This window comes from Rattus norvegicus, chromosome 7 (genome assembly GCF_036323735.1).
Source record: "Rattus norvegicus strain BN/NHsdMcwi chromosome 7, GRCr8, whole genome shotgun sequence".
Taxonomy (NCBI): Eukaryota; Metazoa; Chordata; class Mammalia; order Rodentia; family Muridae; genus Rattus; species Rattus norvegicus.
Genome location: NC_086025.1, coordinates 109,272,092 through 109,298,225, shown reverse-complemented (window position 1 = coordinate 109,298,225; position 26,134 = coordinate 109,272,092). Strand labels below are relative to the sequence as shown.

Here is a 26,134-nt window from a genome sequence, read left to right as displayed (position 1 = left end):
CCCTCCTCCCGCATGTAATTACCAGACTCATGACTGCAGGATAGGGACCTCTGAAGTGTTCTGAGCCTCAAAAGTTTGCCTGCTGGAGGTCAGGGTACCCAGAAATGAGAGGGAACTAAGCAGGAGCCGAGTGAAGCAGCCAGGAGAGTCACCACACCATCCAGGTGATAGGCGTACAGGAGAGAAGGCTCAGAAAGGACAGGATGACAGTTGTGAGGGGTCAGACCACGTGTAGGCAGGACCCAAGGCTGAAAGCATGAGAGAGGAGGGGAGGGTAGGGGAGGATACAGGAAAGGGAGGGAGAGGAGGAGAGAGGAGAGAGGAGAGAGGAGAGAGAGCGAGAGAGAGCGAGGGGAGGGGGGGAGGCGGTTCAACTCTGACTTGCAGGATGGTTCTCTATGTGACCAACTGGTCTGGTAACTAGAGCCAGAGGTGACAAGGAGTCCATAAGGGTAAGGGGACGGAGGCTTGTGTTGGGCAGTGGTGTGCACCCCGTGCCCCTAGGTGGTACAGACCCTATTAGGCAGGAGCACACAGGTCCCTTGTAGCCCAGAGCCTTTATGGAAGGGCAGGTGGTTTCCTGCCAAGGGAGCTACAGGCCTCAGCAACGGTGGTGCACCGTGGCTTTTGCCGGCTGGTTAAAAAAAAAATCGCCACCAAAGTCACACAGTGTTCCCAGCAGCTTTGTCTGGGGCGTCCCAAACTGAAGTAGCCAAGGTGTTCTTCAGCAAGTGATACAAGAATGAACCACAGCCCATCCGAACCTCAGAAAAAAACGATCCAGCCCTGAGGAGAGGTACCCTGCAAAGCTGGAGCACACAGGGACACTCCTCTGCCAACCAAGGGCAGATCAACCTCGCCGGGTCGGGTGTGGCGATGCCTCCTGGTCCTTGGCAGAGTCACAGGGACCAAGTTTAAGGTGGAACGTGGCTTTGGGGTTGTGACCAGTCACCACACGACCGCAAGCTAGAACCACTCAATCACTGTAGTGCAAGCTGCGGCTGACAGGGGAGACCAAGGGAACGAGGAAATCCTCCATCATTCGTCTACAGTCTAAGGCAGCTCAAGGAAATAATGCGGTTAATTACGTGCATGAGAGGAAACTGCTGCGAACAGGCATTTGGGTCTGGCATGGCTCCCGCCTCTGGGGGAGGGAACACAGGCTTGGGAGTCTACCTGTCCCAGGAGGGTGGAGCTGTGTCTGAGCCTCCTTTGCCTCCCCCTCCCCTCGGCACTCCTCCCCCTTCCCCGTTCTCCTTCCTATTTCCCCCTCCCCTCTCCATCGCCAGGGCCAGCTCCCCTGATGAGCTGATCAATGCTCATCACCATTTTGTGGAGAATCTAACTCAAGTGTGGCATCTCAATCAACACGGCTGCCGTCCCAAGCCATCAATGAGCTGCTTGTGGACAAATGAGCCCTTTGACCAGCCCCTGGCCTCCTGGAGCCTACCTGGGTTCCATGTGCCTTCTAGTGGCCATGGGGGGAAACACAGCCTAGAAAGCTATGGGAGGAGTGGAAGGTAGGGTGAGGGAGGAGACGGATCTCGGATCTCGGTGGGCAACCTGCAAGTGGCACAGCGGAAGTCCACTCTGTGTGGGCTCTGGTTCCTGACCCTCTCCAGTCACACCCTGCACAAGACACCTTTCTTTATGAGACACCAGAATGGGGCAGTGCTGCACACTTTAATCCCAATTCTTGGGGGCCGAGGCGTGTGGTTCTTTGTGAGTTCAAGGCCAGCCTGGTCTCTAGCTAGTTTTAGGCCATTCAGAGATACAAGGTGACAAACAAACAAACAAACAAACAAACAAGCAAACAAACAAACAAACAAGAAGTTCCATAAGACACCAGAGGGGTTGGGGATTTAGCTCAGTGGTAGAGCGCTTGCTTAGCAAGCACAAGGCCCTGGGTTCGGTCCCCAGCTCCGAAAAGAAAAGAGAAGAGAAGAAAAGAAAAGAAAAGAAAAGAAAAGAAAGGAAAAGAAAAAACAAACAAACAAACAAACAAAAAAACAGACACCAGAACATACCATTTCCAACATGGGCAGAGCACTCTCCCTGTTCCTATTCTCTAACTCTAGTAACACCACAGTCCCACAGTCCCCCTGGCTGGTCCCGTGATTGTCTCCCTTGTGTTCCAGACCACCCTGCTGCCCACAGTGCCTGCCTCAGGGCTTTCACATGTGCATGTCTGTAGGCAGACACTTTTCATCATGTCTGTGAGCTCCAATGCTTGTGACCAAACCCACCCCACCCAACCTACACCCCAGCCTTGCAGCCTGCGCCCCGGCCTTGCAGCCTGCACCCCAGACTTGCAGCCTGTACCCCAGTCTTGTAGCCTGCACCCCAGCCTTGCAGCCTGCACTCAGCCTTGCAGCCTCCACCCCAGCCTTGGGCTGTTCCAGAAGGCGGAACTGGCTGATAGCTGTCCTCAGAGCTTGGTACATAGTATGTCCACTGTTGATTGAACGGATGAAATAACCAGGTAAGAGCAGGGGCAGGAAAGCCTGGTGGTCACCGACGTGAGTTTGGAGTCCCCTGCAGGATGCTGACACCAGCTCCTGTCCTCCTGTCCTCATCAGAGTTTAGCCTCTCACCCGAGGAATGTCCAGAGCCATCCGCTGAGGTTGGGTCCTTCCTGAAGGAGGCAGCATGGTGGGCTTTTGGCAGACAGCATAAAGGCACCCAACCCACATGAATCCTAGGAACACAAGCAAATTCTGGGGCTGTGAGGAAGCTCAGCCCCACCTCGCTACCCCTTCCTTCTCTAATATGCGGAACTGTGTGGCTAGTCTGGAGAGGCAGAGATCAGAGACCTCGTTCACCCTCCTAGCTCCTCATCCTTCTGGTAGAAGGGCTGGCACAGCTAAAAGGTGAGGAGCCTCCCTGGCTCCCTCATCCCACCCTACCTCAGATGCCCCTGGGCTCTCTGAGCATTAATACTGCAGGGGCTGGGGCCCCTGGAACCTCGTCTAATATACTACTTATCCACACTGACTTCTGAACCAGTTGGTCATCCGGTGACTGCCTCTGCCGCCCTATTGGTAGCCTGGATTAGGCATGGTAGGCACGTTGTGTGTGCATGGTCAACTGACTCTCTGGCCCAACTTCTTTGTCTTGTCCTCTGCCTGGGTCAGTGACACCTGAGCTATGAGGGTTGCACAGTGGGTGTGTGTATGCAGAGGTCATCCTACTGCCTATTCCCCTCTCTCCTTCTCCAGTTCCCAGCAGAGACTAGTAGGCCCAAGGTCAGTGGACTTCATATTGACAATGTCTCTCCACCCTAGGCTGTCGGTGGGGGAGGAGGGGAGGGAGAAGGCTGCTTGGCTCGATAGAGCCCATCTCGTGAGACAATAAATTTGGCCATTGACCCAGCAAGCAGACGTCGATAAATGAACGGTTAATATAAACATTGTCCTTCCCAAATTAATCCAGGCTATGGGGGTGGGCCTGGGAAAGTGGGAAGCTGAAATATAGGAGGTCTGAGGACAGGAGCATCTCTGGGAGTTTCTCAGCCTTCTAACACACCCCTGTGAGAAGGCAGAATGCACCTTTCCCCCCTCAGTAAGTGTGCTCCGAGGCAGGTATCTGCTTCCCTAATGCAGAATCACAAAGGGACGTGGCAGAACAGCCGGAGCCTAGGTGTGTCTCTCTGCTTCCCTCACCCTGGTGTCACTTGAGATATGTTTAGCTGACAAAGGGTTCACTGCTGTGTAAACACATGGCTTGGAGTGTCTGTTTTCTGGAGACCCTAGTGCTAAGAGTAGACTTATCCAGCCTGTGCTGGCCACCCCCACTTTCTGAAGTAGGATCACAGATCTGTGAAGAATGCTGCATGCTCAATAAATGTGGTTGTCACTACCCTCAGGTAACTCAATGGCCCCCGTGGTTTCCCATGTGGTAATTCAAGCCTTGTGGTGGTTTGAATGAGAATGGCTCCTGTAGGCTCCTATACTTGGCCCACAGTTGGTGGAACTGTTTGGGAAGGATTAGGAGGTGTGGCCTTGTTGGAGGAGATGTGTCACTGGGGGTTTTGAGGCTTCAAAAGATTCAGACTGTTCTCTTTCTCTGCCTACAACTTATGAATCAAGATGTGACTGCTCAGCTGCTCCTGCTGCCAGGCCTTTGTTCTGCCTTTAACCCTCTGAAACCATATGCCTCAAATTAAGTGTTGTTTGCTTGAAGCAGAATTTCTCTGTGTAGCCTTGGCTGACCTGGAACTCACTCTGTAGACCAAAACTCTAGCTTTTTTTTTTTTAATTCACCTTTTCTCTTGATTTATTTATTTATTTATTTATTTATTTATTTTTTTTTTTTGGTTCTTTTTTTCGGAGCTGGGGACCGAACCCAGGGCCTTGCACTTCCTAGGTAAGCGCTCTACCACTGAGCTAAATCCCCAGCCCCATTTATTTATTTTATATGAATACACTGTCACTTTCTTCAGACACACCAGAAGAGGGCATCAGATCCCTTTACAGATGGTTGTGAGCCTCCATGTGGTTTCTGGGAGTTGAACTCAGGACCTCTGGAAGAGCAGTCCACTGAGCCATCTCTTCAGGCCCCAGAACTCTGGCTTTGAACTCACAGAGATTTGCCTGTCTCTGCCTTCCCAGGGTGGGTATTAAAGGTGTGTGCCGCCACCGCCCAGCACATTAGGTGTCTTTTGAGGTTGCCTTGGTCATGGTGTTTTGTCACAGCAGCAGAAAAGTCACTAAAATGAGGCTGGAGGTGCTACTTACTCGGAGTGGCCCAGGCTGTGGCTCAGAGCCCTGCTCTGCCCTCTGCAGTGTGGCCTCTGGTATCTCGGGGACCTGGGTTGCTGTAGCATCTCCCCAGAAGTCTCCAAAAATTATAAAGCGCATCTATAACCATGTCCTGAGTGCAGGCCTGGACCTTGGGCAGTCGCTGAGCCAGGCCAGGCAATATCCTGCATTCAAAGCTGCCTCACATCTCCCAGAAGAGCAAAGGGGCCAACAGCTATTCCTGAAGGCTCAGAGAAAGTTCTTGGAAGCCCCCAGAATCTGGACAGTAAGCCAGAGAGGTTCAGAGAACACACCAAGGGAGTCTAGAAGAGCCGATGACCTTTTTGCTTTTGTCTTTTGGCACTCGCGACCAGTTGTATTCGGCTGGCTTCCCATGTCTTGTGTCTAGGCCTTAGGAAAACTGAGGCCCAGAGCTCCCTGGCTGGGCTGTGAGGCATGGAAGGCCACTCAATAGATAGACTGCCAATGACATAGGCAGTTGCCCATAGACTGTGGTCTTCCTCCAGGTAAGGATGGTGGAATGTGAGGTGCTACTGTTCCTGCTTCAGGAAAAAGATCCAACTCCCCCCCCCAGGCTCTCCTCATTTTGGCTTCCTCTGTGGGAAGGCTGCTTTATGAAGAGAGCAAGGTAGAGTCCATGATGGATGGGCACTGGTCGGGGGTGGGGAGTGGGGGGTGGCCTGCCCTGACTGGGCAGATGGGAAGTAGCTGTCAGCACCTAATGGGCCTGTGACAAATGGGGTGGGATTCAGTGGTAGCTACCTCTCCTCGCCTGCCCCCAGAAAGGCTCCAAGAGTGGCTATTTCCAGCCCCAAACTCAGGAGTCATTATGTGAGTCTGGGGAAGCCCTGGAGAGGGCTGTGTCCATTTCCTTGGTTCCGGGGTGGGGGGTGCAGTTTCCCCGATCCCCAGCATGGACAGAAGCAAACGGGTGGGGGCTGGGGCCTGAGGTGGGCTTCAAGTGGCCCACACCCTACTGACTGGCCAAAGCAACTGCTGAGCTCAGCGCTGGCTGACCCAGGGCTTTAGGGACCATTAAAAACATTCTGGGCTGCCGGCCGCCAGAGACATCAATCTGTGCTGGACACAGCTGCTTTTACCTCCCCCGAGCTCCTTCCAGAGCCTCGGCTCTCCAGCTTCGCTTTGGCCTCTCTCAGCTCCTATCCTCCTAGATGAGGGTCCCTCTGCCCTGCCACTCCAGAGATGCCTATCCCCACAGCCTCAGGCTACACGCTGCTGAGGGCTACCCTGGGGAACATTCTGGGGGTCCCACTCTCAGGAAGCTGTACAGGAGAAGGGGGTGTCCAGCTAGGGAGGTGCCATCAGTGCGTCAGAGGACCAGCATGGGAAGATGGGAAGCTGGAGGTGACAGCGGGGATGGCCCTAGTGGCACTATGCTTAATGTCACTGACCTTTGCTGAAAATGGCTGAGAGGAAACTTTGGAGTATTTTCTAATAGGCTGTGGAGGTCCAGTTCCAGCCTGTCTGGGCAGGATCTGGGGTAGTTGTCTATTTCTCAAGCTTGGGTGGGGTCCAGCTGCCCATCCGAGGACCCTGGGATTGAAGAGACGATGACAGAGGTGGCTGGGCCCAGGCAGCAAGTGTGGCCCCTGGGTCCCATTCACTGATCCAAGGAGGAACAGCAGAGGGACAGCAAGCCAGGAACTTCCTGGGAGGCTGCTGTGAACGTTCTGTGTAACCATGGAGGGGTAACCATCCCAGGCCTGACTTAGGAGTCTTAGGGCTAGGGGGACATGCCATTGCCACCCAGAGAGGCACTTCCAAGGGAACAAAGCAGGGCTGGGCATGGAAGACAATTCACTGTGGGAAGAGCACTTCATGGTGGCAGTGTGGGATTTAGTCCCTCCTGCCCATGCTGTGCCCAGTCTGTAAGAGAACCTGAAAACGCCCCTAGGTGGGAGGGAACGGGCCAGGCAAGCAGGATCACTGGGACCCTGCTCTCACCAACCTTTATGGTGCCCTGGGATCTCTGGAAGGTGGGGCAGAAGACAGGGTGTTGATGTGGCAGGGATCATGGCTGAGTTAAGGGAGCCATTTTGTTCTTCGTGACCTGAGTTGCTGCATCCCCAGCTTCCCAGTACACCGAGCCAAGGTTGCTGACCTGGCAGGGGCAGAGGGCAGGCTGCCACTGAGGCCGAGACGGGCGCCGCCAGTCCAGAGGGCTGCTCACTCACCATTGATCGGCCAGGAGGCTCTTCTGAGGTGTATGATGCTGCTTGTCCTGGTCAGGAAAAAAAAAAGCGGCCTTGCTCTGGGTAATTGATTGGTCCTCCTCTTTAAGAATATTCATACAGCTCAGTTCCAAGAACAGGCGAGTCCCAGGCCCTAGTCAAGCCAGTCATGAGGTGGGGAACACAGGACGCAACCCATAGCCTCTCCCAAGCACAGAGTCCCTGCTCCTGACAGGAACAGCTACGGAACAGGGGGGAAATGCTGGTGGTAGGAGGGTGGGGACTGCCTTCACATAGATGCTACTGCCTACCCTGAACATTTCCAGGAGATAAAAGGAACAAACCTTACTCTGTATGCTGTGTGATCCTGGCAGGTCTCTGAGCCTCTTTGGTGCTAAAACAGGAGCCCAAGACTAGCCCAGAACTTGTGAAGTAAATCAGAGTCCCAGGCACCTCCCCTCTGTCCCTCTAACCACTTCTTCACAATAACCAGGTGACGTTTTGTCTATAGATCCTCTTCTGTATCAAGTGAACTGCCTGCTTAGCCCCTCCCCTTCCCACACAGCGCGACTAAAGCCTCCTCAGCCCGCCTGGGGGACTCCTAAGTATTCTTCAAAACCCTCTTCTTTCCCACTTTGGGTTACTGTGTTCTGGTACCTGAGCACCCAGTAGCAGATGCTGTCTTTGTCCATGGGAGGTCCCTGTTACTTCCTGGCCCATTGAGTGTTTGCCAAGGGATTCATTGGGTCCAGCTCCTCCATGGTGAACAAAGACTTGGGTCAAGTGAGCTGAGATCATGTGCGTTATAAAACACAGAGGTTTATACATTGAATCTGTGCATGTGTCTGTTTTGCCCCGACCACTGCTGGTAAGGAAACAGAGGCCAGATGTTGCTGAAACAGGAGGGGGACATCTCCATTGGAAAGTTGTTCTAGCCATGACACCTGACAGGCAAAGTCTCTGGGGTCAGGTCAGTGCCCTAGGTTTTGTATGAGAGTCCTGGGAGTAGAGACTGGATCAAGTCCTACACTGTCTCCATGAGTCCCCCTCACTTGGGTCCCCAGAGGAGACAGCAGAATGGGGGAGAGCTGGATGCCACCAACAGATCGTCTGGCCTCTATGACAGGATGGCGCCCTGGTATGGCTATGGGGCCAGGTCAGCACTGGTCAGCATTGCCTCTCCCCAAGGGGCTGAGACCAGCAGGGGTCCGGATGATCTACTATTGATGAGGAGAGCGGGAGGGAACAGGCCCGGCCTGGGTCAGCAGATCCGCTATGCACAGGATGTGCCTAGCTATTGATCCAATAGACACAGGCTGGATTGGGCTCTTGGGGGTTAGTCCGTTCAGACACAGTCTTGGGAGCAGGACTGTTTCTCCATCATGAGTGTGTGATGTTTCCCAGTGCTTAAGCAATGACTCCAAAGGCCACCTACATACAGAGGACACCTGGCCCCCAGCTCCATCCCTGACAACCAGGCTGTGGCTGTCTTGCTGACTGGTTGGCTTTGGGTGCCCCAGGACACAGACACTCCTGCAGAGACCATGATGCTAGTGAGAGAGTAGTGTGGTTACAGGCAGCATGAGATCTACAGGCCAGAAAGGGAAGCTGGCACAGGCATAGAGAGGAGGGCAGGGGTCCCCAAATGTCCTCTTGAACCCTGAAGACAGCCATGAGGGAGACGCAAGAGGAGACCCTGACAGGCAGGATAGCAGATCTGCCAGAAGTGAGGAACTTTGTTGATGGTGACTTGGATTTTGCTACTGGCCCTGGGAAACCTTCAGAATGGGCCCATGCTCAGGTGGGGCTACTGCAGCCCTCTGTCTGTCTGTCTGCGTGACTTGCAGCTGGTGTGCACAGCCGCAGATCAATAGTAGGAAGCTGGTTTACTTGGTGAGCTCTGACAGCCTGTGGAGTCTCTCTAGACTGCAGACAGGGCCTCGGGCTGCCCACACTTCCCACCCAGCCACTACCACTAATGAATTGGGATTTAATCTAAGAGACTTTGGCAGGAAGTCTGACTCCAGGGGGCACTTGGTGAGGAGTGAGCAGGTGGTTAGGTTCTCCTGATAGCCTGTTACCACCCACCTGCTCTTTGGGGCAGGAGCCAGGACTAAGCCTCAGTGGGCAGTTGACAGCACATGACACATCTCTCACAGTCGGGGCTCTGTTGGTAAAGTGATAGAGTGAGAAAAGAAACCAGACAATTCCTTCAGCAGCTTTGGGAGCTGGGTTTTCCGGAACGAGAGTATATTTACAAGGTATGGTCTACAGATCACGTGACCCCTGCCAGAGCAGAGTTAGTCAAGGGGACTGTGAGGAACAGGTCTTGGGTATGGGTGGCCCTCATGGCTCCTGAGGGACACTGAATGCCAGGTAAGTTTTATCATCATGGGCTTTCCCCAGAAATGTCCTGCCCAGGGCCATGAACCCCAAGGAAACTAGCATAGGTGTCTGCTCTGCCTTCCTGGTAGGGTCCCCTGGCTGCTGTTAGGATGGCAGCGAGTATCTCAAGACAGTACTCCATAGAGAGGGAAAGGGGCTTGTCAATTTAATGAGAAAAATCTATCCAGTCTCTTAGCCATGTGCCTGACTGACATAGGGCAAGAGCGATCTCAGACATCCGGCTTCAGCCTGGCTCAGCTTGTGACTCAAAATGTAGATGTGGGAAAGAAGCCCCCGCCCCACCCCAGGCAAGCCTGTCTGTGGGCTTCCTTAGGCCTCCTGAAGAGATCGTTTGGCTTCTGACCTCTTCAGCAGCAAGCTTGTCCCATGCATCTCTGGCCTCCTCAGCCTCCCTCCCACCCCCAACATCCCTAAGCTTCCTTAGCCTCCTTTGGCTGTTTTAGGCTCCTCCCTCAGTCACCTTGGACCTTTCTAGCTTCCACAGTCCTCTTGCTGGACAATCCCTAGATTGTCCATCTGTCATATGGCCTAGGTATGAGGTCCTGGGTCCCAGCTGTCCTCCTGTTTGCATAGAAAGGGATAGGAAAGCCACCTTCATTTGTCCCCAAGTGAGAGCTGCCCAATTCCTCAGGGTGCCTAGCCACCCTGTGGTCACCTTTATAGCCCAATGGCCTTCTCCCATTAACAGCTAACAGCGTTGTTATGACAGCTACTAGCTAAGGTCCACCAGCCTTGGCCCAATCACCCACTCTGTGTTTGCACAGCCACATCCTGACAGGTACCACGGACCGGGTGATGCTCCTATGACTACTTTCATAGTCACCTTATCTTTGTGGTCGTCCCTCCTCAGAGTCACTTCCCACCATGGTCACCTCATCTCACTATCACTTCATCCTTAAAACAGTCACCTTGCTCAGTGGTCACCCAGCTCAACCCATGGTCACCTCACTCTGTGGTCACTTTACCTCCACGGTGACCTCGTTCCATGGTGGCCTTGTCCTCATGGGCGTTTTCTCCTCACAGATACCACCGTTTGCCACCAGCAGCCCATCTCAGTCTGCCTAACTACCATTCATGGAGGTCTGCCCTTTCACCCTGTAGCTTCCCAGGCTGGTCCTGCCCATTTGGCCGTGTGTCAGGGAGCCAATGGCTCACTTCCCGGATGGGGGTCCAGGCCTGGGGCCTCTTGGGGGTCATGGAGCCAGAGGCTCTGGGCTGACAACAGGGGCAGGTGTCACTCTTAGAAGTAAACACCGCCCGCTTATAATGAATGGTGGGCCGCGGGGGAGCCACTGCGGTATTTAACAGCCAATATTGGACTGTGCGGCTCAGCCTGGAACAGGCGCATTATGAAGGCTAATGGATTTTTGAGGCCAGATTGATTTTTCATTAATTTGGTAAAAATCTTTTTCCTCTCCCCTATAATTCTGTCTTAAAACGCTCCCCCTGACAGCTCGATAAGTCACTCCCGCCTTAATGCACGTCTGGCTCAACGTCTGGGGCTGCGGGGGGGGAGGGGAAGTCAGAGCAGCTGCCAATCACCCCCCAGGTAAATACTGCATTATGCATGGGGATGGAGCCTGGCCCACCCCGAGGTGGACACACAGAGCAGCAGCTAGTCCAGGCTGCTGTGGACCGTTTCTGTGGGTTAGGCCTTGGCCACAGGCCTCCTAGGGCTTTTGGGATGACAGCAAGTTACAGGACGTCATTGTGAGGAGACCTGAAGCAGAGACCCCTCCATGAAGGATGGGACCTAAGATTTGTAAGGCCTCTTGCTCACTCCCCCGCTCCCCCACCACAGCTCCAGCCTAAAGTCCGCAATCCAGTCTGGATTCTCACAACAGGGGGCTGCCATTTCAATCCTAGCCAAGGCTCTGTGTCCAGCTCTAGCCATCAGCAGCTGGACCAGCCTGGGCCGGGCAGAGCTATTTTCCCATTTTCCAGCTCTCCTTGACTTCCTCCTCTAGATGCTCCCACACTCCATCCCGGGTTCCTAGGCTGTCCTTCCTTCTTCTCTACAGGTGACACTGGAGCTTCAGGTGACACTGGCCTTTCCGTCCAGCCAAAGAGTACACCCGGCATCTCCTTCATTGCCTTGGTGTCCACTCGAATGCCAGCACCAAGAGATCCCGCTAGAGCTGTCCACCGTTCCTAATGCTACCCCGCTTCCCACGAGTCACATCCTCATGGCTGCCTGGGCCCAGACTGAACACTTAAGTGTCAGGGATGGCGAAGAACAGAGTGATGCATAAAGGTGTTGATGCCAGAATAGAAGGTGAGGTCAGGCTGACAGGAGCCAGGGCGGAGGGAGACTGGTGCTTCCTGGTTTGCTCCACACGGTCTGCTCAGCATGCTTTCTTATATGTGGGCTGCAGATGTTCCTTATAACTGTCCCAGGACCACCAGCCCAGGGATGGTACCACCCACAGTGAGCTGGGCCCTCCCACATCAATCATCAATCAAGAAGATGTCCCTCCAGACTTGCCCACAGGTCCAGCTGAGGGAGGTCACCCCCCCTTTAAGATCCTTTCCCCCAGGTGACCCTAATTTGTGTCAAACTGACATAACTGAATTAGCATGGCCACAGTGCCAGGGACTTCAGTGATGGTGGCAGGGAAGGTGATTTTGACATAAGCCGTGGTTGAATGGGGAGATGGAGGTTGGGCGGTGAAGTGGACTTGTGTTGGTGGGGATGGAGATGGGATGAAAAGTTGTTTCGAAAAGAGAAGAGGGGGAGGAGGAGAGAAAAGAGTGGGAGGCAGAGAGAGAAGAGGGGGAGGAGGAGGAAGAGAGAAGAGAGAGAAGAAAAGAGGAGAGGAGAGGGAAAAAGAAGAGGAGAGAGAAGAGAGGGAAGAGGAGAGAAAAGAGTGGGAGGCAGAGAGAGAAGAGGGGGAGGAGGAGAAAGAAGAGGGAGAGGAGGAGAGAGAAGTAGAGTTGGAGAGGGAGAAGGGGAGTGTGAGGGTTGTGAAGTTGGGAACACAGAAGAGGGGAGTGAAGGGGGTGTGCCTAGCAGAGCAGCTCTGGGGCCTCCGGGATAGGGGGTGTAGGGAAGGCACTACCACAGCCTATAGGGGAGAATGGGACACAGGTCTCAGGAGTGGATAGGGACAGGATTGGGGCCTTTCTGGCCCTGTTCTACCTGACACAGGAGAGCAGCAAGTGGAGGACATTGATTCGGGATGAGGTGTTGGACTGTGGCCACAGCTCACTGACCTCCTGGAACTTTAGGACTGGTGACTAGAGTCTCAGTGGCTTGTATGGGTAGAGTGGCCCAGAGCACATTCTCTTGAGCCAGAGCAGGACCTTGGTGGGCCTGGCTAGTGCCCTCTGCTCTCAGAACAAGGCCAAGAACCCCTCTCCCCTTGAGGGAGCCAGGGTTTTGAGCCCCCAATGTCCCAAGTGTTGTGTTGCCCCATTCACCAGAGATGCGGGTCTGTGCTCTTCGTGGAGAGCTGTGGCAGGTGGCCGCTCTGTGACTGAGGCTTTTCGGAGTCCTAATGTTAGCTTTCTGGCCAGGCTAGTGTGATCTGGTAGGATCGAGCTCCTCCAAGGCTAACGGCAGGTCTTCACCCTCTCTCCCTTATTCTGAGAAACTGAGGCACCCTCGACTCAGCCTCTGTAACTCTGTGGCTTGGGCATTGTTTTCTCTCCCCTGGGCTACAGCTCTAAGCGGCCCATCCCCTCTGGCCAAGTCCCTGCGTCTGTCACACATCAGTTGCCTCTCCCCACTCAGAGCCAGTACCCAGCCAGAAAACCCCTACTACGGGGTCCTGACTCAGGTGCCCCATCAGGCAGGACACACATCTGGTTTGCACCCTCACCTCTCTTCCTTGGACACCCCGATGTGTAGTGTTCCATTTACTCAGGGATGACGAGGTTTCAGGGACCACCTCCCTGGCCTGGGAGCTTGGTGCACCGATTTCTCCCATGCCCGCAGCTGAACCCACAAATCCCTGGCCATTGGGAACAATGATGAACAAAATAAAATATTGATGAGCATAGGGGGGTGGTGTGTGGTAGGTGGAGGTTCTGGGCTGGGCCTCAGACCCAAAGCACACATGCAAAAGGAGGGGCCTGGGAGACAGTTGCCCTGAGGCCCCTGAGGCTGAGGCAGGTAGCAGGGTCCTTCCGCCTGGTCATCTCTATTTGAGTATCCATCACCAATCCCCCCACTCCACATGTACCCCGCCCTCACTCCATCCCCACCCCCACTCTCTCTCTTCTGCGCCTCCCTCTCCCACATTAATCTCCAGGCCTCTCACTGCTGATTCAAGCAAAACAGAGTTTGCCTTTTCCCCTCTCGGCAGATTTTGTTGGCAAAGCAGAAAGGAATCGCGGCATACGCGCCCGCGCCTCAGCCTCCTGCCCAGGGAGCCACTGTGAAAATGAAGCACCCCTCCGTGGTGTGACGGCGAGTGCACAGACACCTCACTTCTTTGGGCCTTATGTTTTCCCTGCTGGCTCTGGACCCTGGCTCTGCACTGGCTGTGAGGAGACAGGCAGGTCCCTTGTTCTTCCCAGGCAGCACATGTGTATGACATCTGTCCCGTCTTCCTCAGGTACTCGGAGCCCTCACTGACCAGCTGGCCCGAGCCTTGTTCACGACCCTAGGGTCCACCTATGATCCACAAGAGTAAGCACTATGTGACTGGGCCAGAAGGGGGTGCAGTCCAGAGCAGGGGTGTGGCCACGCGAAAGCAGCCCAAGGAGGCGACATTGACTCTGAAGGCTGACGAGGTGCCAGCTAGGTAGGAGGGTTTGGGGAACTGTGTGGGGCTGGGTGGTAGGAAGACATATGCCAGGGTACATGGGCCAGAACCGTCTACATGCTGGTTACATACACCTATTTTCCTGTCTAAGCAAGTTCACGCAGAGGTAGGGCTTTCCTGGACACTCCGTCCCAGCCCAGACAGAATTCTAGACTCAGGGGACCCTGGTCTCAGGGGTTTTCTCAACCTGGGCCTGAGTCAAGGACCTCTGTCCTGCCCAGGGACAGTGTGTTCTGGGCACTCGTCTCACCCTGCGGGAGGGCAGGGCTGAGCCACTCAGACACAGTGACACAGAACTGTACCAGATTCCTTCCGGGAGGAGTCACCACAGCACCGGGACAGCCTTAAGAGAGGCCCCCGAAGTGGGGAAACTTTTGAGCCGGGGACTTAAGAGTTAAAGCCCAGTTAGCAGAGGCCCAGGAGCAGAGGCCCAGGCCCAGAAAGGTTAGCAGAGAGTGTGGAGACAGGCCCTGGTAGCCTGGCCACTCACTGTGGAGGAGGTGAGGCAGCTCCCATGTTCATCTTGACAGATCACCCAAGGTGTGTGTGTGTGTGTGTGTGTGTGTGTGTGTGTGTGTGTGTGTGTGGTGTCCCACACTCACTGTCCTCCACAAGATCTGCCCACCTTGTCATCCCTGATTATCATGTAATGGCTTCCTTGACGTACAGTTTTATTAATAAAATTAGCAAGTGTTGAGCCTGAGTGGCCTTGGTCATTCTGCTGAGTTGGAGATTGTCCCAGGTGAGTGATAAGGGACACTCCTGGATCCCCTGGGAGCCTCTCCTACGTCAGAAGAAAGCTGTACCTGGATCTTCCGGACTCACGTGCTTAAACACTACATTTACCCGCTGGACCTTGACACAGATGTCTGCACAGGGTGATGGGCGGCAGAGCCCTGGACTGTGTAGGCCAATCTGGAGCACAGACTCTAGGTGCTCTCACCTGGGAGCCCCTGGGCAGAAGCTGGAGGATGAGTGTGGGTGGGTTGCTGAGTACCGAGCTGGATGCTTCTCTTTCCTGGGCTGTCCACGGATTCTCAGATTCGTGGGGGTTGGAAGAGCTGCAGCCTCCTAGGGCTGCATGAATGAGTGACACTGCCCCCTGGTGGTCACAGAGAGCAATCTCCCCCTCTAATTTTTTTGTTTCTGTTTTTTTCTAGTTCCAGGGACTGAGCCCAGAGTTTCTTGCATTCTCTACCACAGAGAGATACATACAGCCTTTCTGTTTCCATGCTGAACCTCCAGGGCCTTTGAGGGAGAGCATCTCCATGGCTTCAGCCATGCACAGTTTAGGACTGCTTCTTACCTGGTGCCCCCATCCTGTGCCTCTGGAGTCCAGGGCCTACCTTACTGAGGAACCTGCCAGGACCTGCATGGGTGCAGGTGGAATGGGAGACAGGGGGGCTTGAAAGTTGGGGGGAGTATAAGGGGACTGGAGAGAAAATGTCTTTGCTGGGATCTTACATACAGAGAAACTGACTAACCAGCAAGGGAGGGTGGTGACCAGAAGGGCTACTATGAACCAGGCGCAGTCAGGATAGGACCATAAGGGTACGTGCCCAGAGAAACTGGATGTGAGGATAGTCAGGCAGCCGAAGAGTAGATGGGGCATGGCAGGGGCCTAGAGGCCTGCTGCAGGAGGATAGTGTAAGCACTGCGTCTGGATTACACTGAGAAGATCTCGGGTGGGGTAAAGTGGCCACGGCTCTGGTAGCTGACTCAGACTTGCCTCATCTGACCAGCATTTTTAATAGACATCTCTAAGCCAGGCAGGGGCAGCCTGATGGTCCCCCAGAGTAGAGGGCAATGCGCTAGGCACACCTGGCTAGCTGGGGCTGGCTACAGGATGGTGTACACAGGAGTATGGCCCCCACGGCCACCCTGGACACACAGGGGTACGGGGTGTCCAGCTCAGGGGCAGGTGATACAGTTCCTGTTGGTGCAGGGGTCAGGGTGGCTCCCACTCTTGCTTTGTTTATTCTTGCGGCTCCAGCCGAGGATGGGCCAGGGTCGGGTGTGTGCAGGCGTCGGAGTCTCAAAACCACATTCTCTCTGGTTCCACAGCAGTGCTGGCCGTCGGGGTCCCTACGGTCATAACAGCAGTGGATGTAGTCAGCCATCACTGCCTGACCTACCTGTGGCCACCCTGAGAAGAGATTAGAGGCCTCTAGGAGCCATAGGTGTGTTAGGGATATGTTAGGGGCATTTGGGGTGGCCATGTGAGGCTCCTTGCTTGCTGCTTGCTACCCAACCCTGGAGTGGCCATGCTGGACAGATGTGACCTTTGGGATAACCTCTACCCTGGGGTCAAAATCCCACTGAGGTGGTCTGGGGGCTTCATTTGGAGCAGGACAGAAGCCACACTATGAAGGCCCTGTCAGAGGTACCCAGAAAGTCAACCCTAGTGAAGGTTGCTTGGCCACTGTCTCTCTGGGTACCACGGGGCAGAGTTGGGGCGCGGCCAGGGCTGGATAGGACTGAGGGTTGGGGATTTTTTCCCAGGCCAAGCGCTCACCGTGCCACGTGGTTCGGGGCCGGGCAGCAAGGACACGACCTGCAGGCTCACGCCTTCCTCGCCCATGCTCCTCAGCTGCGTGACCACTTCTACGTGTTTCCACCACTTGCAAGGCTGCCCATTCACAGACACGATGTAGTCACCCTCCTTCAGGCCAGCAGACTATGGAGAATGTGGACCAGTGAGGCGGTGGCAGTACATTATGGTCCTCTAAGATCCCAGCATCAGGGGCTAGAGGGCCTTTACCTCAGCCTGACCCCCAGGGACAACGGCAGCGATGAGGACTGGCGAGTCTCCCCGCAGCGTGAACCCGAAACCTCCCTCTCCTCGAGTCATGTGCACCGGCCCGACCAACTGCCATCGATTCTTGGTTGAGAACACGGATAGGGGTCCCTGGGAGGGGACAAGTGGTAGAGGGCCGGCTGAGTGGCAGTCACAGAGCCCTGATCTGTCTGGCACCCCATCTTAGCCCACACACCCTGGAGCGGGAACCGGGGAGGGGCCTGAAGGGGAAGAGGGACAGGTGGGGAACTGGCCTGCTCACCAGCCTGTGGAAGAAGTCAGTCACCTTCACCTGCGACAGGCTAGGTATGCTCACCTCTGGGGCCTGGTGAGTCTTGGCTGACCAGACAGGAGGGAAAGGGGAATTGGAGTCGAGCCCTAGGCCCTTGGCCCTCCCAGAACCAGAACCACCAGTGAGATTTGGCTCAGCTCAGAGGAGTGTGTGGCCCACAACTTCACATGGGACTGTCCTAGGACCTCAAAGCCTAGCTGTCCCTACTGTCAGCTGGGGCTGTACTATTTCCCTGAATATATGTAGAGGCTCCCAGGAATACTCCTGGAAACCCCAGCTGGCACTGCGCCTCTGTCCCCTTTTGCCTTGCAAGAGTCAAGCAGGAAAGGAGGTGGCACGGGATGCTGGCCAGATAGCCTCTCAGGCTCCGTTCCTCAACACAGCCTGCCTGACCTTCAACTCTTTCCTCCTGACTCAGGGTATCTGGTGCTTGGCTGGGATCACAGACACGTGTTACCACACCTGGCTGGCTGGCTGCCTCTCAGCTGTAGCTTGCAGGGGCTCAGCTTGGCCCTCGGACTGGTATACCCATCCCAAAGGGCCCCCGATGCTCACGCTGGATGTCGGGGGCCTCCATAGCCTCGAAGAAGTCATCCTCACGCTCGAGCTCTGAGTACTTGGTCAGGGAGCGCCTCAGTGCCTGAGTCACCACAACCTGTAGCAGGTCCACCTTGCGCGGGACTCTGCACAAAGTGTGAAGCCGCAGCGCCTCCTCCTGGCCCAGGATGGCACGCTTCAGGTGGGCCTTGGCTGGGCACAGGCAGGGCACTGTCATACACACATGCGCACGCACACCATGCATGCAAGTTGGCCCTTCCAGGCTGAGTTCCAGACCCTCTGTCTCAGGATGCATCAGAAAGTGGAATGGGCCACAGGGTCAGACAGTGTTGGCCAAACTAGGAAAGTTCTGCCAGGCCAAACAGTCGAGCAAGGGAAGAAAGAGCTATTTCCCCAGTTATGTCCCCGCCTGCCCCGTTCAACAACCCTGCTCTTATCAGTTCCCGCCAACTCAGGGATGAGGGTTGCCGAGGACGATGGGGCCTGTGCTATGTTTAGCCCAGGGCCCTGTCTGTGATGCCTCACCAAGCTTCCTGCGCTCTTCTGGGTGCTGCGGCAGTGTGGGACCTTGGGGCTCACAGGTAGCTGAGGGCTGGAAGATGTCCTCCTGCCTTGAGAGTTCACCCTTGGCTGCTGCTGGGGTTCAGAAAGGCCATGAGCCTGAGCAGGGAACCTCTGTGGGTACACACGGGCATGTGGAGTGCCACACTCACAGGTGCTTTCGCAGAGGGCCATGGCTGCGTGATAGTGGGCCAGGGCGCAGAAGTGCTCAGCCTTGACACGTGCCAGGTTAGTCCAGGAGGCAGGCAGGTAGTCTCGGACGGGGGGCTGGGCCATGGCCCGGTGCACAAGCCCATACTCGGTCGCCACCTACCAACAGGCATGCAGGTACAAATGGAGCCTCTGCCTTCCCCCCGGCCCACGGAGCTCAAGAGATAGGGCCAGTCAACCCGGGGAAGACAGCTTAAGTTTCCTGCCTCTGCACCCTAGGCTCGATCTCCATCTATTCCGCTTCCCGTTCCAGCAGCCTCTCCCTAGACTCCGAGCTGGCCCAGACCTGGGCGTCTGGGGGCTCGATTCCCATTCTCAGAACCTCACAAAAACTGGGACAGCAACTGGCTTTAGGGATTGACGTGAAACACCATGAAGATGCCTCATTGGCGGCTTCCCAGCCTTCCCTGACCTGGCTCCAACCCAGCCCCCTTCTGTCCCCCTGAGCTCTGCTCTTCACTCTTTGAGTGGCCACTGCTTGGCCAGTTTGCTGGGGCTCCTTGAGCTCACCTGGGTAGCTTCCTGAGCCAGCTGCAGTTGATCTGGACAGATGTCAGGTGTGGCCGAGGCCCTCAGCAAGAGGCCCCTGAAGATGCATTCCTGGGCCTGAGCAACCATGAGCTGCTCCAGCATGGAGAGAGAGGCGGCGCTCATGTCCGGGCTTGGCGCATGGGAGAAGTTCTCTCTCAGGAGTCTGAAGGCCCCTGAGGAGGGATAGGGCACTCACGCGGGCAGGGATTCCCCATGCCCGCCGGGACTACCTTCAAACCTTTGCATCCAAGGGCTTAATGTGCTAAGTTTTTCACACAGGGAGGCCGTATCCATCAACCCTACTTCCTGCCACAGAGATGGGCACCATACCCCTCTTATTATGGTCTACAGCCCTCACCGGCGGCCCTCTGGAAAGCCTCGGCGGCCTGGCTGGTGCCCTCGGTGCAGGAGCAATCCTGCCGTGCTCCGATCTGCGTGTGGAGTGCCCCAATGTTAAACAGTACACTGCCCTTCTCGAAGGCCAGAGCCCGCTGCTGTGCCGGGACCCCCGTGAGCGAGTCGTACCTGTAGCATGGTGTCAGGATGGGTACGGTTCCCACAACGACCTGGCCTCCCATCCCTGGGCCTCTGCCTCTGTTGCTAGCCCCTACCAGTGAAAGAGTAGCCCTGGGCTCCTGGCAGGACTGAAGAAACGTGCGTCCAGGAAGCAGAGCTGGCTATAGTAGGCTGCAAGCAGATCCAGGCCCACCTCGTCCCTGCTGGGAGTCCTCGTAGCCTAGAAGGGAGAGCCCGGGTGGGCCCAGTTCCAAGACCCACCATCATGACCCCACCCTAGGGAGTCCCTGGGCATCATCCCCAAGGAGCACTTGACACTCTAGGGACTTTGAAGGCAGCCTGGCACAAGAGGCTGAGGAGGGCCCTGAGGAACAGCCATGCACTGCTCCTTCCAAGAGCAACAGAATAAGCTATTGGTCCCAGGTCCTTCCACGAACACTGACTATCACCCAGATTTCCTCCTATCATGTAGGGAATCCATGTGAACCTCTACAGTTGGATCCAACCTTCTTTCCTGCCTTCCTCTTCTGTCCGTCTCTGGAGCAGCAAGAGGGGGAGCAGCCCACCTACCTGCCGCAGGTCTTCTAGTTCCTGGATCTCTGTCTCATAGGAGGCACCGTCCTCTCCAAAGTGCTCAGAGATCAGCTCCTGAAGGAAGACCAGGTATTGCCCTTGGGGTACTCCATGCCTGACAGCCTGCTCTGGGAGTGGGAGGGGCCATGGTAGAACAGGTTGACTTTGTACTTGGGGCCAAGGAGAGGGCTGAAGTCCTGGGGGCTGGAACATTGGATGCTGGTGTTCTGGTCCCTGGGGCTTGGCTTCCTAAGACACAACTGGGCCAGGGTTCTTGTGGTACCATCTTGACACGTATTTGCTCATCTGCCACCTTGGAGACTCAGACACTAAATCAAAGGTCATGTCTCTTTCCCATGAGGCCCTGTAGGCCCCGGATGAAGGATCATGGCCTGTTCTAGGGTCTGAACCACATCTAGGTCATTCAGGAGCCACGTGTTCTTAAAGAGTAGGTACCAGATGGGTGGACATTCTTGAACCACGGGGACCCTGTATAGGGAATCCTAGAACTTGGTGGTCGTACTGAGGCTTCCAGAATGATGAGGCCCCTTCGCAGCCATTCTGGGGCAGGACCCCACACCAATCCTTCATATAACCTTTAGCCCAGGTTGTGGGGACCAGAAGAATTAGGTAGCAGGGGGGCAGGAGCCCTGTGGTAGCTCTTCCTCCCCACTGTGCCTCAGCTTCCTCACTTGTTCAATGAGATGACAAGATTAGGAAGCATCTAAACCCTCCCTCGGCCCACTTCAGGGCCATGTCCCTCGAAGTTCACGGGCTAGCAGTTACCTTCAGCGGTGTGGCCCAGTCCAACTCCTTGGTTTCCTTCAGGCCCAGGGGGATCATGGGAATAGTAACACTCTCACTAGAACCAGAAGAATGGGCTGTAGACCTGGAGTCCTATCCCGAGGTTCCCGCCGCCCAGGTGTGCCCTCCACCCGTGTGTGCACGTGCCCCGCCTGGCCTCTCACACCCCTCTGGCTGGTCCACATCCGCGTTGCAGCTCAGCTCTGCCAGCTCCTCTTTCAGCAGTTGTAGGTTGGAGTTGACGTAGCTCAGCTCCAGAGCGACCGTCTCCCGGACCCAGGTGTTGCTCGTGGCTCTGGGAGGGGCCGGGGAAGGCGAGAAGACCCAAGCCTGAGGCAGCTCCAGTGACCCAGACTCACAGCAGCTCTCCGGGACCCACTCGAGGCTCAGTGCTGCTGGGCTGGCTCCCCTTGCTGGAGTAGAGCTAGGTAGGGCTGGCCCAGAGGTGCCCTCCCTTCTAGGATGCCTCCTCTTGTAGCTCATTTTCCATTGCCACTGATTCCAACTGGACTGTGGGCACAGCCAGCCCTCCCTATATCTGTAATGGGCACCTACACAGACCTGGAGGTCTCTGATGAGAGGGAAGAGGAAGATGCTGAGGGGATATGGGCCTGGGGCTCTGGTATAGTGTGGGTTGTAAATACCGTGGGAAGATGAGAATATACTGAATGCTACTGTGCTCAGAGGAAGTAGCCTAGGTCAGATGATCCATCATTTGCAAGATTTCCAACCTTAGAGTGCCCAGCCACCTACCATACACAGCCTCTTCGGAGCAGCCTCTAAGGTTCACTGTTGGGCCTCCTAACGGGGCTTTTGGTCCTCTGGGCAAGAATATAAGGGGAGGCCCAGAGGTAGGAATGGGTCTGGTTTGTCTGTGAGGGTCTAGGCTGAATGGTGTGGCTACTGGACGACCGGAATGGTAGCTGTGACATGGCCATCTGCATGCGTTCCTCTTTCTGACTGATAACAGGATCACCACCCTGTCCAGGGCCAGGCGGCAGCAGCTGACCTGTAGAGGTTTTCAGCACCGGTCCGCATGCGCAGCTCCTTGCTGATCTGCTGGTGGAGCCGAGCCCTGTGACTATGCAGCTGGCCAGGCTGGTTTTGCACGAAGGAGTCATGGCCCTGCGGGAGGATGCAAATGGTTATGCCTGCAGAGCCCCCATCAGCACAGCCTCTGCCAAGCTCAGAGGGCCTTGGCCTGTCTTTGGGGAAAGAAGTAGTCACTGTGGGCTAGAACCTGAGCTGGTGTCACAGGGAGACGCCTTGGCAGGCCTGGTTGGGGAACAAGGGTGAGATGATCCTCCTCATTGGTTCACAGATGCCATAGGCTCAGTCACATCCCAACCAACAAATTGGCCCATACGTCGAGGCCTCTCCAAATAACCCACTCTCCTAACGCTTGGCACTCTGTGGCCTCACAGTTTCAAATACGATGGAATGGAGCCCTGGACCCAGGTCTTGAGAGATGGCTCTGTGGTTAAGACCACAGGCTGCTCTTCCGGAGGACCTAGGTTCAATTCCTAGCATCCACACGGCAACTCAAAGCTGCAAGTCCAGTTCCAGGGGGATCCGACACCCTCACACAGACATGTATGCAGGCAAAACACCAATGCACGTAAAATAAAAATAAATAAAATGTGTTGTAGTTCTCCAAGAAAGTAGAAGCCCTTTCTAATTGTCCTTGCTGAAATCAATGTCATATGCTCTGAGGATTCACCAGATCAACTGAGCATGTAGTACAATTAGCCTCGGGGTCTGACACCAGGACTTGGCCTACGTAGGAGCTGCCCATAAGGCTTTTGAAGTAATGTAGCCACAGACAGGCACTGAGAACCATGCAGCTATGGGTCCTGGGCCTGTGCTGCTCAGGCAGTGGGTACCTGGTCTGTGATACAGTAAACAAGGCGTTGGGTTCCAGTGTCCCTCTGCCAGCTCCAGTAGGATGAAAGCTCTTCCTGTGTAAGGTGAGAGCAGTGACCTGTGTTATCTGACATCCCGTCTCTCCAACTACAGGCTCAGTCACGGCCTACAGGCTTCCTCCCAGAGCTGCCAAGGAGTGGTGCTGTACACAGCATGAAGTCCTCCAAGCCACGTCATGTTCAGATCCTGTCTGGGTTAATCCACCAGACTAAGACTTAGTGGTAACGATTTTGCAGATGGCTCTCTCCCGGGGGAACACCCTCACTCGTGATCACATATGACAGAGGAGGTCACAGAAACTTAAAGGCTCTAGTCCAAATGACACAGTGTGTGTGTGTGTGTGTGTGTGTGTGTGAATCCTGGCAGTGCTGACACTGGTCATGCATTCAAAGTGTGGCTTGCTCTCACTCGAAGAACGGCACCTTACATGGCTTTAAGCGAGGCTTACGCCTTGGCATGGATGGAGCTCCTAAATGCAATCACTTTGACTGTGGCCCAAGCCCTTACCATGAAGCCAGCTTTCCAAGAGAGGCCCATATCACTGAAGAGCACCCACAAAAGTGGCACCTGGACTCACTCTGAAAGAAGGAAGCCATTAAGTCATCCTTGGGTGACCACAGATAGGTGACTCACTCTCTGGATAGCTGGTACAAGATAGCATAGGGGCAGAGTGGACCCACATTGTTCTGTCTCCTTCTCAGGGCCCATCCCTGCCTGTGCAGGAAGGAAACTGAGGCCACAGTAGTCTCCTGTCTTCGAAGAAAACTACAATCATCTTTTCCCCCCAAAGATCCTACTTCAAGGCTCTGGCTCATGGACGGCCTATAGCCTCAGCCCCTCCCCCACCTGCTGGGGAGCTGCAGCAGCCAGTCAATTTGAGTTTTTACCAGGTCCAGATCCTGGGCTAGTTCTTGCCCTTCTTAACCTTTGTTACTTACGGAGCCCAAACCAGCTTCCTACCCTGTTTTGGTGGAAAGGCAAGATAAGCTGGGCTGGATGGATTCTGGAAGCTGATAGCCCACACCCAGTTTTCCACACTGGGTTGAGGGAAGTGCCCAGCAGGGCGGGCACATATGCCCAGTAACCATCTCCCTCCTGCCGTGATCTCCCCACCCTCTGGAAACAAAGGCTATCTAACCATGGCTGATTTCCATGGTGGCTACTCTTGTCTAACTCTGGGAGAGTCTGCCATCACTTTTGACATCGTGATAGCAGTGACCAAACCAGAAGAGGATCCGGCTATGACCAGAGAGAAAAGGGATGGGAGGGACCAGAGAAACAAAACCTCCCACTCAAAGACCCAGTGGCCTGAACTGGGCTAGTTCTCAAGGATTAGCGAAAGGGAGGAGACAGTTATCCCCACACATGACTGGGAATAGAAAGAAGGAACAGAGTAGCCCTAAGCCCTCCCAAGTTTCTCTTACTGAGTCAGCTCTTTACTGAGTCCCGCCTGGCCACCCTAGGAAGTAGAGTTCATGGAGAACAGGTTGCTGGCTGTCTCTGTCTCCCTCCCTCCCTCCTTCCCTCTCCCCAATCTACTCCTGCCCCTGTGCCAGCTAGTCACTATGGTATCAGGCAGACCCAGGTAAGATGGAGCCCTTGAGGGATCTGTCCAAGTCCCAGTGCCTCCCTCCTCTCCCGCTCCCCCAGGAGACCTGATACACAAGGTGGATTAGAATCAGCCAGCAACAAAGTACAATCAGACATCAGGAAGGAGGGAAGGCAAAGTGTCATGGCAGACACCCGGGAGTAGTAACAGGAGCTTCTGCTTAGCAGTCCTGGGGAATGGGGCAGGAGTACACCCCAGAGCCTACACACACACACACACACACACACACACACACACACACACACACACACACACACTAAGAAACTCAAAACACTCCTGACCCCTAGGAAATACCCAGATTGGAGAAGCAGAGGAAAATAATGTAAGATCACTTAGGCAAAGAGCAAACAAGTCTCCGTTCCACCCCTGTGTTCCTGGAAGCCCAGGCACCCTCATCTCCAGAGTCAGGAGCTTTGGAGGGGATGTATGTTCGGGAAAAGTAGTCAGGCTGCCCCGTGAAGTCCAGATTTCTGCTGCCTGCTGCCACAATCTAACATCTAAAGGACACCGGCTCCTAGAGCTGTGCACGCAGACGACACTGTTAGGAAAGGTGGCTTTCCAGATGTCAGAAAAAGCACGTGCTTGGTGGTGGAGGTGAGGGAGTGGGGGTTGTCATCCATCAGAAGCAACTTCTTGGCTCATTCAGGGAAACCATCTAGATCTTTACTGCGCCACTGTTATTCTCACTTGCCTGGAACACAGGCTCCGGCCTTTCCTAGGGGCCTCAGTTTCCCCAGCTGACTTTCAGAGGAGCGGGTCCCAAGAAGGAAAGGCCGTGAAGGCCGCACTGCACAACGCGGGAGGTTGGAGACCCACACCCCTCTTCAATCCCCACCTTACGGATGCTGCCGTCGTTCTGCTGACGAGGGCTGTCCTCGCCAGTGCCCTGGCCATCTGGCCTCTCCTCGAGGATCATTGCTGCCCACTCGGACGCTGACCCCGAGAAGCTGCGAGCAGCAGGTCCCTCGCGCTACAGGGAGGACCAGCGCGCTGCTCGGACTGTCCCCTCCTGGAGGGTCCGACTGACCGGTGCAGCGGAGCGGAGGCCACGCCTGCAAAAACTTGGTGTTGTCCAATCAGAGGTGAAAGCTGCTTCGATGGATAGAAACTACTACCAACCAGAGTAAGAGAAAGGCGGGCTCCTGGTAAGGGATCTGGTTACTCTTAGCAACCGGGGCCGCTCGCCGGAGAGGCTACGCATGCGCCACGCTAGCTGCTGGGCGTGCGGAGAAAGTTAGGAAAAGACTAGCAGAACTGGGGGCGGCGACCGGGAGCGGCTGCGGCCTCTGCAGGGACTTCAGGGCTTTATCTCGTCACCCCGGCAACGGGACCCTCCAGGACTGCTCCAAAAATGTTTACAATGGGGTTTTTAAACGGTTTGTTAGAGACAAGTGCTTGTGCTGATTCTTAAACAATGCCAGCTTTCTTCCCGGCACCGCGAAGCAGAGCTCCGCTGTGGTCGGTCCGCTTGCTTCCAGAACCGCCTCCAGAAACCTCGCCTCCGGGACCTGGTTATGCATTTGTTTCCAGAACCTACGTTCTCCATGACCTCCTTGTGCTTCCAGAACCGGATCGCCTCCCAGAACTCCTGTTTTGAGAATTGGGCTTTTTCCAGAACTTGAGCTCCTTGCAG

At 55.2% G+C, this 26,134-nt stretch overlaps 1 protein-coding gene and 1 long non-coding RNA gene across 6 annotated transcripts; one reads left to right on the top strand and one right to left on the bottom strand.

Moving 5' to 3' along the window:
* The first annotated feature begins 4,284 nt into the window (after positions 1-4,284).
* Positions 4,285-14,827, top strand: LOC134479926 (uncharacterized). Its single transcript, XR_010053852.1, has 2 exons — positions 4,285-11,633; positions 13,666-14,827. It is a non-coding gene; the product is annotated as an uncharacterized LOC134479926 (long non-coding RNA).
* Positions 14,782-25,550, bottom strand: Rhpn1 (rhophilin, Rho GTPase binding protein 1). Of its 5 annotated transcripts, none has more exons than NM_001305237.1 (15): positions 25,337-25,511; positions 21,979-22,094; positions 21,136-21,264; positions 20,952-21,027; positions 20,163-20,240; positions 19,688-19,812; positions 19,435-19,601; positions 19,056-19,249; positions 18,488-18,644; positions 18,300-18,407; positions 17,772-17,966; positions 17,187-17,263; positions 16,889-17,035; positions 16,643-16,804; positions 14,782-16,212 (listed from the first exon to the last, which is right to left on the bottom strand). In NM_001305237.1, the coding sequence occupies exons 1-15, from the start codon at positions 25,415-25,417 to the stop codon at positions 16,039-16,041; spliced, it is 1,986 nt and encodes a 661-aa protein (NP_001292166.1). In that variant the 5' UTR covers positions 25,418-25,511; the 3' UTR covers positions 14,782-16,038. The 5 variants fall into 5 exon arrangements, with proteins under 5 accessions (NP_001292166.1, XP_006241963.1, XP_006241962.1 ...); XM_006241901.5 differs by having other exon boundaries at positions 15,853-16,273; positions 18,300-18,410; positions 25,337-25,550; XM_006241900.5 differs by having other exon boundaries at positions 15,853-16,212; positions 18,300-18,410; positions 25,337-25,548.
* Positions 25,551-26,134: the final 584 nt, after the last annotated feature.

Excerpts from the sequence above, each read along its gene's own strand:
- Rhpn1 (XM_006241900.5), bottom strand. The coding sequence starts at position 25,417 with ATGATCCTCGAGGAGAGGCCAGATGGCCAGGGCACTGGCGAGGACAGC. Across the intron at positions 18,411-18,487 it reads GGCCCTCTGCGAAAGCACCT|CAGCAGCCAAGGGTGAACTC; the intron begins GTGAGTGTGGCA and ends TCTGAACCCCAG. Across the intron at positions 16,805-16,888 it reads TCCCTGGGGGTCAGGCTGAG|TCTGCTGGCCTGAAGGAGGG; the intron begins GTAAAGGCCCTC and ends CATTCTCCATAG.